Source organism: Colletotrichum orchidophilum, assembly GCF_001831195.1.
Source record: "Colletotrichum orchidophilum strain IMI 309357 chromosome Unknown Scaffold_203.1, whole genome shotgun sequence".
NCBI classification, from domain to species: Eukaryota; Fungi; Ascomycota; class Sordariomycetes; order Glomerellales; family Glomerellaceae; genus Colletotrichum; species Colletotrichum orchidophilum.
The window spans coordinates 913-19,760 of NW_019173159.1; the positions used below are offsets into that span (position 1 = coordinate 913).

General features: G+C 55.2%; 4 protein-coding genes across 4 annotated transcripts; 3 read left to right on the plus strand and 1 right to left on the minus strand.

Annotated features, from left to right (window-relative positions):
* Nucleotides 1-1,478: 1,478 nt before the first annotated feature.
* Nucleotides 1,479-2,653, plus strand: CORC01_13620 (uncharacterized protein; the record flags this gene model as incomplete). Its single annotated transcript, XM_022625236.1, has 2 exons — nt 1,479-1,664; nt 1,919-2,653. The coding sequence occupies 2 exons, from the start codon at nt 1,479-1,481 to the stop codon at nt 2,651-2,653; spliced, it is 921 nt and encodes a 306-aa protein (XP_022468238.1).
* A 2,008-nt stretch (nt 2,654-4,661) lies between these two features.
* On the plus strand, nt 4,662-6,287 carry CORC01_13621 (oxidoreductase FAD-binding domain-containing protein; the record flags this gene model as incomplete). The annotated part of the gene is made up of 1 exon (XM_022625237.1): nt 4,662-6,287. One exon carries the CDS (start codon nt 4,662-4,664, stop codon nt 6,285-6,287), a length of 1,626 nt encoding a protein of 541 aa, XP_022468239.1.
* A 346-nt stretch (nt 6,288-6,633) lies between these two features.
* CORC01_13622 (phospholipid-translocating P-type ATPase) lies at nt 6,634-10,714 on the minus strand (the record flags this gene model as incomplete). The annotated part of the gene is made up of 3 exons (XM_022625238.1): nt 6,634-6,751; nt 6,808-7,217; nt 7,277-10,714. 3 exons carry the CDS (start codon nt 10,712-10,714, stop codon nt 6,634-6,636), a joined length of 3,966 nt encoding a protein of 1,321 aa, XP_022468240.1.
* Nucleotides 10,715-12,204: 1,490 nt separating this feature from the next.
* CORC01_13623 (COPII coat assembly protein SEC16) lies at nt 12,205-18,170 on the plus strand (the record flags this gene model as incomplete). Its single annotated transcript, XM_022625239.1, has 2 exons — nt 12,205-17,545; nt 17,596-18,170. The coding sequence occupies 2 exons, from the start codon at nt 12,205-12,207 to the stop codon at nt 18,168-18,170; spliced, it is 5,916 nt and encodes a 1,971-aa protein (XP_022468241.1).
* Between the last annotated feature and the right edge of the window lie 678 nt (nt 18,171-18,848).

Below are 18,848 nucleotides of genomic sequence, written 5' to 3' on the forward strand. Positions count from 1 at the left end.
TGCGGAAATTTGCTTTCACGTGCAAGCCGCATACCGTAGAAACTCGTTCAAACTCGGGCTTGCGTTAAGCTGGATTTAGCACCAAAACTACGCTGATCTCAGCCACATTCTGAGGTTAATGGCTTGAGAGAAGGCTCATATTGGTCAAATCTCTGGTAAGACAGCGGGAGCACGGGCTAGCGCAAATTCAAGAATGGCCAGTTTTCACGGCACCTATGACAGCCGGGAGGGGAAAGACGAAGAAAAGTTGAAGAGGAGGACGAGTCAGCCCGGCGAAGTTTCCAAGTACCGGCCGGCGATACCCGCCCGAGAGAAGAAGGAAAAAAGACACCGGGGGACGGACGGACGGGGGAGTGGCGACCAAGTGGTCCCAGCGTTCTGTATCCGTTCGGATAAAGCTTTTCAGATTCCCGCCCATCTGTCCTCCCGGCCGGCCAAGGTATCGGCTGCGCCAGTGAAAAATGAGGGATTACCTAACATTACCTTACATTGTACGCTACCCCTACACTAGCTACAACACTCCACATCCGCATGAATCGCAACGTGCCAAAGTATCCGCCAGGCTCGGATAGCCTTTTTCACTTGTCCGGCTTACTCCCGCTCGGCGCCGGGGCCAAGGGCCGCAGCGAGCTCCGAGGGTCCCCTCCCCCCAAAGGAGGGCAGGGGTCACTTCTGACCAGCTACCGAGATACGGGATACCTGTCTGCCATTGCGAATTACCAATCTGCGCCTAATCTGCGAAACTGCCCTTGGGACCTTTACCAAGTACGAATCCGCGGAAACTTGTCACATCGTTCATCGTCGTATGCTAGTGCACTCATCACAGAGTACTTACCCTTAGGAAGACCCGTTTTTCTGTTTTATTGGTGACGTCGATCGCGAACTGCCGCGACACCCCCCCCCCCCCCCCCCCCCCCCCCCTCATCTCCCTCCACTCACACGCACACCCCACCACCCCCAGCCTGCTACCTCCTCACCCCCCCCACCCCACACTAGCCCCCGCCGCGCTCGTGCGTGCCGTAGAGCCGTCCCCGCCCCCCCCCCCCCCCCCCCCCCCCGCCCCTTCTTGGTACAACGCCGCAGTCTCGTTGAAACCACCGGCGCAGTGAAGAGAAGCAATTGGCATTGGCAAGGAGACGTATCCGTACATCAACTATTCAAAGGAGATGATGCATTCGATAGCGAGAGCCGTACCGCGTCTCACGCGAGGGTATCGCGGGGCGGTGATCCCACACCCGTCGGTGTCGTTGTCAACGTCATTGCTAGCGACGCGGCGGCGCACGCTCACCACCAGCGTAAGCCGGTCATCCTCGGCATCGTCACCACCACCACCATCGTCGTCGTCGTCGTCTTCTTCCTCGCCGAGGTCAAAGTCAAACTCAAATTCACAAGCCAGCAGGCCATCGGCGCCTCCCCCGCCGTTCGAGCTCGTCCCGACATGTCCGTCGCCGACGTGCGAGTGCGCCGCGACGCCGGCGATGCCCGAGGGCTTGGACATTGACTTCAAGAGCCCGCTCAACGGCGTCGTGGCGGGGTACGCTGAGCAGGTGCTCGTGTGCACGGGGCAGGACGACTGGGTGTCGAGGATCGAGGAGGAGAACAGCGGGGATAACCTCGCGGCGGATTTGAAGGAGTTGTTTGGCCGTGGGGGGACGTATAGCGATGTAAGCTTTTTTTTTTTTTCCCCCTTTTGCCGAGTATCTTACTTTTGCCCTTGCTTCTCCTCCTTGAGCGTTGGAGGCATGTACGTGGCCGAGGGAGGTTCACATGGCGCTGGTGTGTTCTGCAGCAGAAGCGTCAATAGGGTTCATGGCAGTCAACCTTTCCCCCTCCAAATACTCATGAGAGCTTCACATGATATGGTAAAAGAACACCTTGGGCTGACGGTAAGTGAACGCCCCGTTCCACCAAAATACAGCCCTGGCACAACATCTCCACCATAAACGCCTCCTTCCCCTCCTCCGTGCCCAGGCGGAGCGAGGTGCAGACCACGAGCGCCTACCTCCTCCCGAGCTTCAAGTACGTGCCCTTTTTACCGCGCGTCAGCTTCGACAGCGTCCAGGCGCTCGCAAAGGGCTATCTGCTGCCGGAGACGCTGCACACGATGCACGACGGGAGCCTGTCGCCGATCCACCGGGACCGGTTGACGCGCAAGGAGGCGTACCGGTCGCTGCTGTACGGGGTCCGGGACGTGAAGGAGGTGCTGGTGTTGATTTGCGGGCACGGGGGGCGGGATATGCGGTGCGGCGTCATGGGGCCCGTATTGCGGGATGAGTTTGAGAGGAGGTTTGAGGGGGTTGGGGTTGGTGTTTTGAGGGGCGCTGTTGAGATTGATGAGGGGGAGGAGGTGGGGAGGCTTGCGGCGCCTGCATTGTCTGAGGGTGAAGGTGGTGAGAAGATGTCAGCGAGGGTTGGGTTGATTAGCCATATCGGAGGACACAAGTTTGCGGGGAACATCATCATCTATATCCCGCCTGGGCAGCTTATGGCTGATGGGGAGAAGCATCCTCTGGCTGGCAAGGGCATTTGGTACGGTAGGGTTGAGCCGAAGCACGTTGAGGGTATCGTCAACGAGACGGTTCTCCGGGGCCGGGTCGTCGCTGATATGTTCCGGGGCGGCATTGACGAGGATAGAAAGATCCTGAGGCTCTGATGGAGCGGGTGTGTGTGTGCCTCTGATGAGGCTGAGTGAGTGTAAGAGTTGACTTGTACAGTATCATAGAGTGTGGGACATCTCCCTGGCGGCACAATGGCATCAAGCTTCTCAGACTTGCTAGAGGTTTGTGCATTTTTAGACGGAGGCCATCAAAATTTGATGCATATGAGGGGTTTAGGTCAGATATAGACACTCTTGTCGTAGTTAGGACTACCCGTGAGATACTCAAATCCTAGAGGATCAGGGCTCTAGAGACTGCCAAGGCCATAGCATTTGATTTTCAAGATCTTACGATTCTCTGGCTGGTGTAGGTGATCTTGGGACTGACTCCTCAGCGCTTTGCATTGGCATCAAGTGATTGAGCACACGTGATCCTTTGAGAATCTTGCCGTTCCCGAGTAAGAAGGGTAACTCGTCCCAAAATTGTCCCAAAATGAACTAATTTGACAGGTGAATGTCAATCACACTACGGAACAGAAGGCTCCGAGACCAATTTCCGCTGTTCCTACATTAGCCTGGAACTGGCAGACTGGCCCAGCGATGCTCAAATCAGGAGAGCGGAGCACACAAATTCTTCCATATATGAAGGTAAGCGTCCATCGTCCATCCACCTACTTGGCAAATGCAGGACCATGTTGGTGGCGTATGGAAGAAATACAGATTGGCATGAATTACAGCGTTTGCAAATCTGATAGAAAACCTACACTTTGACAGAGAATCTAAATATATAGTCACAATCTCAAATTAAAAGGTCTGATGCCCCTCTTCCTAGTGGTTCAGGAGAACTTGGGCTCACGAATACGTGCGGGAAGAGGAGTGACGTAGGGGGAAGGGCACCTTTTCCTTGGGACACTTCTCTGTCAGATGCGGAAAGCAAGTCATTCTTTACTAACTATATGTGTTTTAGCTAACGCAAAGGATGACTGGAACCACTGCATCTTCCTGCCCTGTTTTCGGGTGGCCATGACTAGTGAAGACATACTTCTTAACCCTGCTACTGGACCTATCTATAGCGCAGATGGAAGCTTCGCATACTAACAGAGAGGAGTATGATGATTGAAAGGCCCACAAACTGATACAATGCCCGAGCTACAGTTAATGTCGACCGATATTGCAGTCATTCTGTATTAATCTCTATTGTCTTTGACGAACCAAGCCAGCTTGGACACATGACGGTGGAATCCCAAAAAATTCATTTGTTGAGTACAAAAAGAATGGCGAGTAAGACACACTTTGGTCAGTTAGGTCATCAAGTTGCTGCCTTTGCGTGCGATCTTGACCAGACCACGGCTGAGGAGAGGTTCCTCTTACTGATGCCGTGAGGGATATCCCAGGGTTTTTTATATGGTTCAGGGACCCTTCTACGACTGAAAATTGTAGACTGCAGACCTCAGACACTAGAATGCATCCATCTTATTAATTTTCTGACCGACTTTCTGCAGTTGCCTTCTTTAACCTAGCCAATATCACAGTTGAAAGAGTCGGTCGAGATTTCTGTATCCTGCCACTCCAAGTAAACTGACAGATATACTCGACAAATTTGAATCAGCCAATAAAATACTACAAGGTGTCAAGGATGCTTCTGAAGTAGTATATGGGTGGCGTTGCAGTCTTTGACAACCTATTAGCGCCCTGATTGCCGCACGTACGATTTTCAAGTCAACTCGCCTCACAGAATCAAACTATATCCCGCCAACGACAACGCAAAAGATTGCTCCAGACTGATATGAATCCACATTTACTTAAGTTTGGTATACGACCAATATAACGAAAAACAAATATATTTACCGACCCTGGGTGTAAGTGTTCTCGGGTGGTAGCCAAACAAGCAACTCACGTGACCGTGCACACCTCAGTCTCGCCGGACGGAACTAGCCCACTCGGAGCTTTCATCATCGAAATTTCGTCGCCATCTATAACTTGTTTCTCACCCCGAGGATGGGGGGCAAATCCAACACCGCCTAAAAGTACCATTTGCGATAAATCAGGAGGAACTCAGAAACAGATGGGGGCTTCTGCATTAGTCTCCGCCGGCGGTGCGGCCCTCCGGCCAATCGCCGGACGTTCACTCACCCATATCCGACCTCAGCTCCGTGCCACTTCGGCCGCCGCACCCGCATCCCGGTCAGCAACATCTGTAACGACGGCGGCCCATTCAGCCCGGCCATCACAGCACTTTTCCGCCTGGGCAAGCCGGCGTATGACACCACCATCATCATCCGCACTCTCATCCACCCCGGCGCTTGCGCTTGCGCATCGCCGCCTCAAATCCACAACAACAACCGCTCACGAAACCCGGCGTCCCCCCAAACGGAAATCCTCCTCCTTTATAAGCCCACGCTTCCTCCCCGTCCTAATTCTCATAGCAATAGGTGGCATAGCATGGGACTCGCAATGGCTCTTCCCCTCCACGCCCTCATCCAACGACCCAGCCGAGCAGACAGCCCTCGGTGCGGCCCGCAAATTCGTCCCCTTTGACGTCGTCGCCCGTGAGCAGGTCTCCCCGACCTCCTTCATCTTGACCCTCAAGGCACCTCGCGGCGGCAGCAGCAACCTCGCAAGCGTATCCTCCCTCTGGGACATCTTCGACCTCTGGTGCGTGGAGGTGAAGCAGCCTCAGATCCAGGTCGCGCGGGAGTACACGCCCCTCCCGCCGGCCCCCGGCTCCCTGCACAACAATGAGAATACTATCCGGCTATACGTCCGCGCCGTGCGCGGAGGCGAGGTCTCAACGTATTTAAGCCGCCAGACGCCCCCTTCTTCATTGTCAGATAGCCCTGCAGTAAATGGAGACACAGTCGAGCTCCGCGGCCCACACGGCGAATTTGACCTCCGCTCCCGTCTAGGCGGACGAGGCGACCGCGTCGTCTTCCTCGCGGGCGGAACGGGCATCGCCAGCGCGCTACAGGCCGCGCACGCCGTGCTGCCGCTCCCCGACGCGCCGTCAATGACCATCTTCTGGGCCGTCAGGAGCCGTGATGAGATTCAGGACCAGCGGGCCGGGCATACGGCGCCACCGCCGCCGCGAGTGAATTCATCATCGACGTCGTCGTGGAGCCAGTGGAACCCCTTTTCGACATCAGTAGCAAACAAAGCCGGATCCGCGCGAATCCAGGCCGAAGCGCTCCTGTCCGCAGATACCCTCGCGGCCCCCTCGCCCATCAGCAGGGAACTCCTCGCCTTGAAGGTGAAATACGGCGACAGGCTCGACGTCCGCGTCGTGGTCGACCAGGAAGGCACCACCGTCCGCGAAGCAGACCTATCCGCCGCGCTCGCCCTCCAGGGCCCCAAGACCCCCCATACGACGACGACGACGACGCCGTCCCACGCCGTCGAAGGCTGCAAGTTCCACTCCCAGGCCGCGCACGTCGGCATGGTCGACGGCGCGCCAAACGCCGGGAAGCGCAGCCTCATCAAGCAGGACCATTGCGCCTGCTCCGCCGATGACGCCGCGCCGCGGGGGAAGAACCTCTTTGTGGTGTCTGGGCCCGAGGGCTTCGTGCAAGCGTATGCTGGAGCCAAGCTGTGGCGCGACGGCGGGCAATTGCAAGGTCCCGTCGGTGGCATGCTGGGCGCGATGCAGAGGCGGAACTCAGATATCTTGAAGGACTGGATTGTTCTCAAGTTGTAGAAATAATCTCCCCCGATTGGAGTTTGTGTACATCATTCCATAGAGCAAAGCCATGTACAACACCATCAGGCAAACGAGCAGGATTTGGCCCAACAAACTCAAGTTCGATAATGCTGTCTAGTTCTCTGGGCTGTCGATAGCCCCATCCAAATAATGCCGTACAAAGCTGAAAAAAAGTTTCCCAGGCCCGTCAAACTCCGCCTAATAATGCAACATCGCAGCAGCCATTTCCTTTGATGGCAGCGAAACCGTCGCTAACACCGCCCAAGACGCCCTTACAAAGAGCTTTGAAGATAGATACAAAAAAAGATCTCATACTACAATAATAAAGCCGCTGACGCGGTTTCTACCTGCTCTGCACTTTTCTATACGAGGGCGGCTTCATCGTCCTCCTGATAAGCTTCACCGCGTAGGGTGGGATGAGAGATATCGCCGCGATGGCGAGGACGCGCCAGATGAATCCCCTTGATTTCGGTCAGTCTGTGGGATTTATGTCAAGCATGAACACAAGGCGACTTACAAAGTGATGATGAATTGGAGGTCAAAGTAACCACCGAGGAACGGCACAGAGCCAACGAAAATGACAAACGTGCCAACAATGGAGATGATCATGGCAGGGTGCCACGTAGTAATCTCAATGGCGACCATGAGAAGCTCGTTGAGGACAAGTACGGTATACGAAACTGCCACCATCTTGGGTCCGTCGACTTCGGTCAGGAGCTGCGACAAGCCTTGGATGGTACAGCCTTGATAGATCGAAACGGCAACCCAGACAAAGAAGGTACGGTAAGACAGGGACCGACCGGAAGTGAGCTCTTTGTACAGCTCCGGATACAGATTCGCCAAGTTCTCGTCCACATCCTTATCAAGGACAAGAGAGAGAACAGGGAAGGCTGTATACACGGTAGAGTATCCGACGAGAAGCCAGTCCTGCGAGCCAAGGTTAGGAACACGAGTCGTTGTGTATGATTGGAGGGAAAATAACATACCTTGTAAAGACCTTCGGGTTCGAACTTGATGGCGATACTGTACATCGTCTGGCAAACCGCAATGATCAATCCGCGATGGATGACAAACTGGGCGAGCTTAGCACTACGCTTGTAACTGTTGCGTCCGTGCCAGACCAGCAATTTGGTCAGGTGGTAGAACTGCTCAATCGAGAAGTCTGCTGCCAGACTAGCTTGCCGACCTTCCTTGCCCACAATACCAACACCGACATCTGCTGCCTGAATCATAGAAACATCGTTGCCTCCGTCACCGATACAGCAGACCCTCTTTTTGGTATACTCCTTGATCAGCTTGGCAATTTCCGCTTTCTGCGTGGGCGAGCATCGGCATGCAACAACCGTAGGGAGTTGCACAGCCACGGACACAAATTCGATCCTGAAGTGGGTGAGGAATAGAGACAGACTCTCGCCATCGATCAGGAGACAAGAGTCCGTTTTACCACGGAGGAAGTCGAGGTGGTCTTGTGCATTGTCCTTCTTCTTAAGCTTGGAGACGGTGTAGATGTACTGACCACGGGCGACGAGCTTGGAGCTGACGGCAACGCATCGAGCTGTTTCGACCTTGTCACCAGTCAACATCCAAATCTTGATGCCTGCGTTTCTCAAAAGCTCCAAGGATGGCTTGACGTCCTTTTGCAGCTTATCCTCTACACCAGTGACGCCGAGGAGCTCCAGATCGCGTTCAAGGTACTGGGCCACAACACGTTGCATGCCAGCGTCTCGTCCAGCGATAGCCAAAGAGGCCGCTTGGTAGCTCCCGGTGAACTCCTTGTACTGCTCGTAAGACAAGCGCTTCCGGCCGACCACAAGTGTACGCAGGCCCTCTCGGGCCATGTTGGAGGTTTCTTCGTCAAGCCAGTCATTCTCAGCCACAATGGGGCTCATGACTGTGTCAGCACCCTTCTGGTAGAACCATATTTCGCTGTTGGCGAGATTTGGCACTGTTGACTGAGTCTGGTCGAAAAATTGGACGATGATGCCCATTCGTTTGCCCTCAGAAGTGAAAGGGAAAACATCCAAGATGCGCACGCGTACAATCTCACGGCCGCTCTCTGTCGACTCGAGAACCATGCTCGTGCGATCTCGATAGGCGAGGCGAAGTCCGACGGATTCGGTCCAGCGGACGATGGCAATTTCGTCAGGAGAGGAAGCCTGGTAAGAAACAACAGTCTTTCCATCTTCCTCCTCTGTTGTCGGCGTCACGTTGTGGCATAGAGCCAGAGCGAGGACCACGTCTCGGACACGGGTGCCAATTTCTCTTCTTGTGCGTGTCGCACCTACGTTTGTCGAGTTGGCAAAGGTTGAAGTAGGCGTGATCAACATGGTGTGTGACGAAGGGTCGGTAGTAGGTTGTATATGGAAACCTTGCTTGACGTACGATATAACTTCGTCCATGGCCTCGTTGGCGTAGGAGACAGTGCCAACATGGATCTTCTTCATCTCCATCTCGTTTTGGGTCAGCGTGCCAGTTTTGTCGCTGAGCAGGTATTCGATTCTTCCCAGATCTTCCGGGATCGTGCTCGTTCGCACAACAGCTCCAGCAATGCCGGGATCTCGTTGTATAAACCAAGAGTAAGCGCTCTTGCCCATGTCGAGATTGACACGCAGACTAATGGGCACGATAGTCGAGAAAAGAATTAGGAATCGCATAATCTTAATGTACCAAACATTGTCTTTGGTGTTTCCAAAGCCTTCCAGCGCCACAAGGATGATGGAAAGCGCCAAGGTCAAAGCGCACAGAATCTTGGTGAGCGAGTTGATCTCGTACTCCAAGAGGCCCGTCTTGGATCGCGAGGGCGCAGTCGACAGCGCTGACCTCGTCTGAGGTCCCGTGTACATGATGACTGCGAGAGTGGTGGCATTGGAGGCGATCACCGTGTTCGCCCAGGCCGTGTTGTCAATCGACAAGGGGGCCGAGGTACCATCTTCTCCGTCAAGGGCCCCTTGCTGACTTTGTGCATCCCGCTTGCTGGACAGCAGCTCGACTGTACCGATGAACTCGTTGACCTTTCTGTCCGGCTTGCCTCCAGTTACACGTAGGCGGACAAACTCCTCTGTATTTAAGTTTTGCGTCAAAGGGGATGCCAAGCGCAACTTCCAATCCGTTTCTCCGTCAAGCTGATCTGTCCGGATGAAAGTTTCGCCAGCGGCACCGCCGCCGGTGCCACTGTTCTCGGCTTCTTTGCCCTTGGTATCGGGGACTCGCGCGGCTTCAGACTGATCTTCTTCAGCATCGACTAGTAACGACTCTTCCTCCGCGATCACCTCCATCACCGGCGCCTCGGTAGTAGTTTCTGACGTGATGCATTTCAAAATCACGACGTCGGCAGGAACTCGTTGACCCTTGCCTAGAACAAGAACATCGCCGACTTTGAGGTCGCGCGATTTGCGACTGACCTCACACACTGACGAGGATGGCTGGGCAGTAGATCCTTCTCCCTCAGCTCGCTCTCCCTCCTCCTGAATATCGGAGAGCCTATCTCTCAGGCCAGCCAAGTTTTTGCCCTTCTTCCTCATGGAATCCGACTTGAGCCTCTTGTGTGTCCGCGATGCCGAAGCCAGGCCACGACCCGGCTCATCGAATGACAAGACTGTATATGCCTCTGCGTTGGCCTCGTTATCCCTTCGTCTTCTTTCGATGTCGTCGTACGCCTCCTTTCCCATGGTTATGAAGAGCACAAACGCCAAAGGCGCCACATAAGTCGTAAGGTAACCGATCCGTAGTGGGGGAATCGCTTGGGATAGAGCCACGAGCAGGAAGTACATGTTGAAGAAGAAGGAGAATTCGTTGTACAGAGTGACGGGTAGGAACGTAAGGGCCGTATACTTGGCGTTCGATATCAGGTTCGGCGGAAATCTCGTCGCTTGGGAGGATCCTACGGCAATGAGGCGGGCGCTCGACGGATCATCTTCATCTTGGTCCTGGGCATCGTCCTTGCCCGCTTCTTGTGCCCCTGAATTCGACATGAAGCTCGGTAGTCTTATGCTGGAAGTGAGCCGCTCGAATCTGTCTCCAGCGAAGGAGCGACGGCGAGGAGGTGATCCACCAGGTAAGAGAGGGGAGTCGTCGTCGGAACCTGCACCAGCAGTCCCATCCCTATATTGTGATGAGGAGGCTGCAGGTTCGCCGAGAAGTGCTTGGGCATCCTCGCTGGTGCCATCACGGTCCTGGCCGAGTTGGCCATATCCCCTGGCCTTCTGCCCAGCTCGTCGTGAGCCCCCCATGCGTAGATTCCGCAGTGCTATACGTGGCGATCGATGTTCGGTGGTCTGGCGGTCGTGGCGGAGGAGTCCAGAAGTGCGATCGGTTGTGGTTGTGGCAGGATCAAGCTCCTGGATGTCGAGATCGAGGTCTGAATCGGAATCATCCCCTGGAGAGCCTGGCGGGTCCGCGGAACGATAGGAGGTTGGAGAAGGCATCCCGCCCGCATTGGGAGGAGGTATATGCAGAGAGCAACTTTTTTAGGCAGATGCCGCAATGCGGGAAGTCGTGATAGAGTTCGGTTGAGGGTGCCTGTGCTGTTGCTCGGAGAGCTGCATCGGATAGCTTCGGTTGGAAAGAGTGAGAGGATGGCGCGGGCGCTCAAGTGTACGCGATGGGGACCTGTGTCGTCCAGTCAAGCCGGCGGTCGTGGTGATATTTCGCGACGTGCAGGTTGGGTGCCGTTAAGTCTTGGTGTTTAGGGACAAATAAACCGTTGTCGCAAGCATGCCGAGAGAGCCTTAGAGTCTTGGAGGCTTAGAGGCATGAATGAGGTCGCCTGGAAAGGCCGAGCTCATCTCATTGGGCAAAGGCTGTCCGAGCAGTATCCAGTTTCCAGTGCGTATTCCAGGATTGACACGGGGGCACTTTAAGTGACGAAGGCCGCCGCGTGGCCTTTAGTGTGCTGTAAACTCGCTGCCCGACCATGCCCGGCGCGGTCAGGCGGGCAAACGGCCTTCCTTCCACCTGTCACCTGTGGTGGCACGCCACCTCAGATCTCTGCCGTCCCTGCTTGAGGTCGGCTAGCGGGGAGCAGTTCATCTCTAGGCTCCCCAGGTCCCCTTGAATCCCTCCAGGGACGCAAGTGAAGCAAGCCCAGTAGCTTGCATGTTTGATTTAAACACATCAGCGTCCCGAAGACACTCACTTCTCTCTATATTTCTTTCTTCGCAGAGGAATCGAAACTTGTCGCATCAGCTTATGCCACGTCTTGGAAAAGAGTGTAACACACATTACATTCCAGACTGGCCACCTTATTCATTGACATGGAAACGGTGCCTCGGGTCTCTGATGTGGCCGCCAGCCCGCGCAATGGGCGATTGAGGTGGCCCCTTTTGAAGACGGAATGACGGAATCGGCCCCGGTTCTGGACCTATGACTGGGTGGGCCATTCCAGCCAGGACACCACTGACGGACTCGTGGATTTTTTTTCCTTGCGAACAGCCATGCCGGGCCTTGTAGATATGCATGTACCTTGCCACATTGGACGCGCCCAGAGATACATGCAACATGTACCGCGCCAGACCATGCCTTTATCGTACCTGCCAGCTTGCATTTGTACCTTGGGCCACCTCATGCTTCATGCCTTTTGGCTCATTAGACTTTCTCCCCCATCCAGCCCCAAAAAACCACCTTTGCATCTGTAATAGTCACCTTCGATCCACAAACTCTTCAGCTCAGCATGGAGTTTGTTGTTGTGTATTCTATCTAGACCTTTGCTTCTCTTGTACATGTACGTTCTGTTCCGTCCTTCCCGGCTTCTCTAGTGAACCCCCGGCCTCGTTGTCGTCGTCGCGTTATGCGACGCCAATCGAGTGGACTCGCGCATCGTGTCTCGTACTGACAATCCTCGACTCAGCTGTTTCCCCGAGCCTTCGATCTAGCCACATCGCAAACCCGCATGATTCGACCTAATTAGACAAACATCATGACTTCCGAGGACCCGAACGCCTCGTGGCATCCAGCTTTCATGCCTAATGATGCTAGTGGGCGTGCAAGCACGGAAGCTCGACTTTCTTCAAGCGCAGAAACCGACGATTTACCATCGGCGGCTCCCCTTCACAGCCAGCTCGCTGAAGATCTCGAGCCTGCACCCCCACCACAAGTGTCACAGCTGGGAAATCAGCCCGAGAAACAGAGTAGTCCCTGGCTCGTCGAGGACGACGACCAAGATGCTTCCAATGATTGGCCCGTTTTCGAAAGACCAGTGTCAGATGCCTTGGCCGCTAGCGACGACGACCCAAAGGAAGCTTCAAATTCGGCTGTAGCTGCTGAATCAGAACCGAACTTGCCTCCCTCTGCCGAACCGACAGACGAGGTCACTCCGCAGCCGCAAACTGTGACCGAAGAACCCAGACCATCCGCACCTACGTTGGGTCATACCAGCACCAACTCATTCACTCGGACTGTCTCCCACGAGGTTAACTGGGATGATGACCATGACACCGAATGGACGCTATCCCGGACCGATACCGACCCGTTCAAGTTTATGCCACCGAACGACAGGACGAACTCATTCCCACCCGTCCCGCCTGCCAGCGGAGCATCCATAACCGTCCCTGGCACGGAGCAGCCTCTTCCGTCAAACCAAGCCGAGGACTTGATTCACGAAATAGAGAGCGCACCTGAACATTTCGACAATGGCGCTTTCGAGGAGACGAATCATGTCGCAGCCGACTTTGTAAACGGCTTTGACAACGAGGAACCGCAGGACGACCAGCACTACGTAGGCCGTGATGCTACATTTACTGGGCAGGAGGATCTCGGTTCGCGTTATGAAGAGGGAATACCTCTCATTCCCCATTCCGAGTCCAATGGAGAAGCATCGCAGCCAGACCAGAAACTTGCTAGCTTTGGGGACGAAGAAGCAGGCGAGGATGACTTCTTCAGCCAGATCCACAGCTCCAACAACGACGACTTTCCCGACTTTGATGGGAACCATCCACTGGAGCGCAAATCCACAATGCAAGTCTTGGGCGCCATGAACGCATCGACACTGTCTAGAGCTGATACGCTGGACGAAATGCTTGAAGAGGACGAAGACGTTAATGAGGCTATGAAGTCGACGGAGGTGTCCGATGGCCTTGAGGGGCCTGCGCAGCCTACCCAGTCCGAAGATACTGGAGCAAAACCGGCTGACGATCTTGCTGCTAAGTGGGAACAAGCTTTTGCGGACGATGACGGAGAAGACTTCTTGCTGGACGAGTCGCTCGACGAGGCCGGCGAATCCAAGCCAGTCGATCCATCAGCATTTTTCGGTAGCGATGATGAGGGCTTCCTCGACGACGACGACGACGACGCCGACGACCTGCCTACGGCTGCGGCCCCGACTCTCAGCAATGTTCAGCCTTCCGGACAACAGAACCGATATACTCCTGCCGTTGCTTCCCATCAAGCTGCTCGCTCTTCTTACACTCCGAGTGCGCCGGCAGGGCCGTCGCCCTATCAGCCTCAGAATGCAGCCACGCCGTTTGCGCCAGCGGTAGCCCCTTATGCTACCCAGCGTACGCAGTCAGCCGCGCCTTACAATTTGCAGCAGACGCGTCCCGAGCCTGTCAAAGCCCAGAGTTTTGCAGCGCAGTCCAAAGGCGGTTATACATCTCCGTACGATCTCCCCATGGAAGTTGTTGTCCCGAAAAAGAGGACCAGCACACAACAACTCCCGCAAAGCCCAGTGACGGGGCCGTCGTTGGGTCCTCCTCCGCGTAGCTCTAGCATGCAAGCTCACACGCCGCCGCCACCACCCAGAGCTGCTACCTCTAGCTCCTCACCCCCGACGTCGAGTCATTCTGGGCAGCCTCTGCCAGCAGGGAAACCTGTACCTCTGCTTCGAAATAAGGACAGTTTCTTCGAGGAGCTGCCTATGGCTTCCAAGCCCCGATCAGCTTCTCGACAGAGCCACCGAGTTGCTTCGCCAGCTTTGGCTGGGCCTCCTGAACCTCTTCAACCGCAAACTCATTCTCAGCTTGCTCCTTCACCACTGTCGCCGCCAATGTTGTCGCCTCCAGGTTTGAGCCACTCGCTCTCTGGAGGCATTCCACCTTTGGTGCCTGGTGAGCGTGTCAACCCCTATGCATCTCAGACGGCGCAACAGCAGGTCCCTGGTATTCCAGGCAATGCGAGGTACTCTCCCGCTCCGTCGGTACCGAGTACTAATGGAACCAATCGCCCGCCATCCGTGAGCAGATATTCACCCGCGCCGGGGGCCGCAAGGCCTCCCGTGCCCGCTTTCCATGCAGCTACCACGCCTCCCACTGTTCTGCCACACTTACCTAGAACGTCTAGTCCGTTGGCCCATTTTGAGGTCTCGCGTGAAGCGGCCGCAACCAATGGAGACCACCCTCAGCTTGACCGTAGGTCGAGCTACGGCATCGAGCCAAGAAGAGTTCCATCACTTCCTACTACTCGTGAGGTCGAGGAGGAGGACGATTCGAAAACTTCATATGCAGCTCAGCCTACAAACGGTGCACCCGCTGAGTCTCGCTACAGCCCGGCACCGCCGATGGTTGCGAGGCAGACCCCGCCGCCGTCATCCCACGGCCCCCCTGTGCACTCGACTTTGTCACCTTCGAAGAGGTCCACGTCCAATTACATGCCACAAGCCCCCCTTCATGATTCACCCCCCGATAACAGGTATGCACCGCCACCGAGATCCCAAACCCAGTCGCCAGGATCCTCTCAAGGAGCACGCCCACAGTCTCAACCCGTGCCTCGGCCGACTTCGGTCCACAGCCCGACATCCCCTCGAGCAACTAGGAGTTTCCAACCGGTCAACGCCCCTGTCTCTCGGCCCAGGGGACCCTCTCAAACCTTCAACATGGTTGCGCCAACTGATGGTCGCGAAAATGATCCTCTGCAAAGATGGAAAGGTGCACCGATTATCTCATGGGGTGTTGGCGGAACGATGATAACCTCTTTCCCCAAGAATGTACCGCGTTACGGTATAGGTCAAACCGCCCCCATGATCATTCGCAGCCCAGGCGAAGTATACGTCAAACATATCAAAGACACCCAACCACTCGAAGAGAGACTGGCAAAGTTCCCTGGGCCTCTGCGTGGGAAATCAAAGAAGAAGGAAACGATCGCCTGGTTGAGCTCAGGCATAGACACCCTGGAAAAGGAAGTACCCGAAGTTTCTTTCCAACCTCGAGTTTCCCACGAGCACAAGCGTGCGATTGAGCGATTGCTGCTCTGGAAAATTTTGAGGGTTTTTGTCGAGCACGATGGTGTCCTGGAAGGCACTGCCGCCGTAGACAAAGCTGTGCGAGATATATTGGCCCCAGGCCTGGACGCCAACACCAACGAGGGCGCCGTTGGCTATGGTGCCGGTATCGGCGCTGACGCTCTTCAAGAATCGTCTTCAACTCAGGTGAGGGCGGATGTGGTGGATTCATCTACAATGGATCAAATCCGGAAGTATCTCCTAGTTGGCGATCGCGAAAAGGCGGTGTGGGAAGCAGCTGACAAACGGCTTTGGGGCCATGCCATGTTGATTTCCAATACCGTTTCCCCAGATCTCTACAAACAAGTCGCCCAGGAATTCGTCAGGAAAGAAGTCAATTACCCAGGACACGCCAATGAGTCTATTGCCGCGCTTTACAAGGTTCTCTCGGGTAACTTTGACGACTGCGTTGACGAACTGGTTCCGGCCCACGCTCGGGCCGGTTTCCAGCTTGTCAATACAACATCTGCCAGTGGTTCGACTAGGGATGCCACTGAAGGACTCGATAAATGGCGGGAGACTTTGGGACTAGTCTTGAGCAACCGCAGTACTGACGACGTCCGGGCCTTGAACGCACTCGGTAACTTGTTGTCCTCGTATGGACGAGCTGAAGCCGCACACATATGCTTCCTGTTCGCTAGGAAAGCTACTGTTTTCGGGGGCCTTGATGACCCTGCCTCGAACTTCGTCCTTGTTGGCGCAGATCACAAGACCCAAGGAGAGCAGTTTGCTAAGGAGACCGAGGCTCTGCTATTGAGTGAGGTCTACGAGTACGGCCTGTCGCTTGCAGGAGGCCCATCCCTGACCGTCGGTGTGCCGCACTTGGCAGCGTACAAGCTCCAGCATGCTATGACTCTGGCTGAGTATGGGCTTCGCGACAAGGCTTTGCAATATTGCGAGGCGATTGCCAGCTCCATCAATGCTCAGACCAAGAGATCGAACTATCACCACCCAATCCTGGAGACGGCTGTAGAGAACTTGCGAACGAGGCTCAGGCAGGCTCCCAAGGAAGAATCATCGTCCTGGATTTCCAAGCCTAGCATGAACAGAGTTTCGGATACAGTCTGGAGCCGGTTTAATAAGTTTGTTGCTGGCGACGAGAACGACGGCTCTGCTGCTGGCGCATCCGGTGAGGGTGGTGCCGAATCTGGACCGTTCGCTCGGCTGGCGGGAGGCACTCCTACCATTAGTAGATCGCCTTCTGTGTCAAACTTCGAGCCTATGTACGGAACTGGTGCTTCCAGCCTCCCAGTCGGGACTCCTCCTGCTGCGGTTCCCATCCCTGCTACGAGAGCCGCCTCTCGATACGCGCCAGGCCCGTCTCAAACACTTGCTCTGTCAAGCTCCTACGAAGCCGGCTCTGGCTACACACCCGGCCCAGCTTCAGTCGGGCGCTCGTCAAACGAATACTCCCGCAGTCCCTATGAGCCACGAACGTCGATGGACTCCCAACCTGGGTATACAAATAGCGGATACATGCCTCAAAACTCGACAGGGCCATCTCAAGCTTACACTCCACCTACGTATGGTGGTGGCCAAGACACGGCTGCTTCTGCACAGATATTGCCAAGAGCCGTTCAAGCCTCTCCTATGCAATCGCCGACCAAGCCCACGTACCAGGGCTACGAGCCATATGACAGTCAAGCTCCCGCCGTTCCGTCTGTCGAACTTCAAACCCAGGACACTGTGGAAAACAATCAGAAACCAGACAACAATCTGGCCAGTCCAGGCTACCAGCCACCTTCTTATGGATACGAACCTCCATCGATGTCCAACGTCGAGCCTCAATCACAACCTGCAGAGCCTGCTGGGGATGGTGGATACGATCCCCCTTCGTTCCAGCCGTATGGCTATGAACCCCCTTCGTACAATCCCGAGCCTGAGCAGGACGATGAAGGGGAGCGCGGGCCGAAGCCCAAGAGTTTCATGGATGATGACGATGACGATGATATTCCCGCCCTCAAGGCGCTTAAGCCTCAAGAGAAGGGAAAGTCAGAGAAGGACAAGGAGAACGAAGAAATGTTCAAGAAGGCGGCAGAGGAAGACGGTAAGTAACGCATATTTCGCCATCATGTTAGCAATACTAACATCTCTTAGCCAAGCGAGCGGCAGCACAGCAACAGTCCAAGAAGGGATGGGGTTTCGGCAGCTGGTTTGGGGGCAAAAAAGAAGCTAGCCCGGATCCTCAGCAGGGTAATAAACCCGTCAAGGCCAATCTCGGTGAATCCAGCAGCTTCGTGTACGACCCTGATCTGAAGCGCTGGGTGAACAAGAAGGGAGGGGCAGAAGCGACACAAGCGAAGACGGCAACACCGCCGCCGCCAAAGGGCGCTTCGAGATCCAACACGGGAACGCCACCTCCGCCGCGCACCATGACACCCCCCAAGGGTCGCGCGAGCGCTCCTCCCGGAGGACCGCCTGGTCCGGCACTCGCCCACGCTACGTCTACCGAAAGCCTTGGAGTGCCACCAGGTCCGCGACCTCCGAGCATGATGCGGTCAGTATCGAATACCAGTGCTGGAGGGCCTCCAAGCGCTCCTCCAAGCCGACCGGCAACGAGCATGAGCAATGCCAGTAGCATCGACGACTTGATCAGCGCGGCAGGTCCCCGAAAGCCGGGTGCGAAGAGGGCAAAGAAGGGCGGTCGGTACGTGGACGTTATGGCCAAGTAAAGATGACACACGAGGATTTTAATTTCGAAATGCACAAGCGAGCGGGGCCGGCATACCTGAGCCAGCATCGATCGATATGCTGTATTATAGAATTTCACATAAAATCATTGTAATAGTTGCGGGGGCCTACTGTGCCTGGGGCGCCTTTGTATGCGAAATGAAAAAACGAGTCGCTTTTTCTGTTCCTAAGCCGCCGCTGCTTGAAATCGACGTTGTGATGTGGTAAGACTGATTGCGATCAGGTGGTATCCGAAAGAAGTCATAGAGCAAATACATTTCCACATGTGGCTTTACAGAGTCAAGGCAAATCGTCGTAATATTCTTCTCTAATCAGTCTTGATCAGGCGGTCTTGCATTTCAGCCGTAGGCGGGTTTCTTTCAGTGTTCTTTCAGTGACATACCAAGACAAGGTCCCTTACCGTAAATAGTAAGGCACGGAGGTAACGGGCTTTCCATTCCTTAGTGGCTGCGAGACGCAGGTTCCTGTAAGGATCCAGGATGTAAGGGTGGCGATAACGATCGAGTGACGCCTTATCAGTAAGCCATGTGATTGGGCGAGGGATAAAAGACGGTAAGTCCGCGGCAGCCTGGAAGCCCCAAACCTTCCTGTCACCTCAGAGTTCCCAGTGTCTGCCCGCCCGATCTGAACCGTTGGAGCCTGCCTGGTTCAGGTACAGC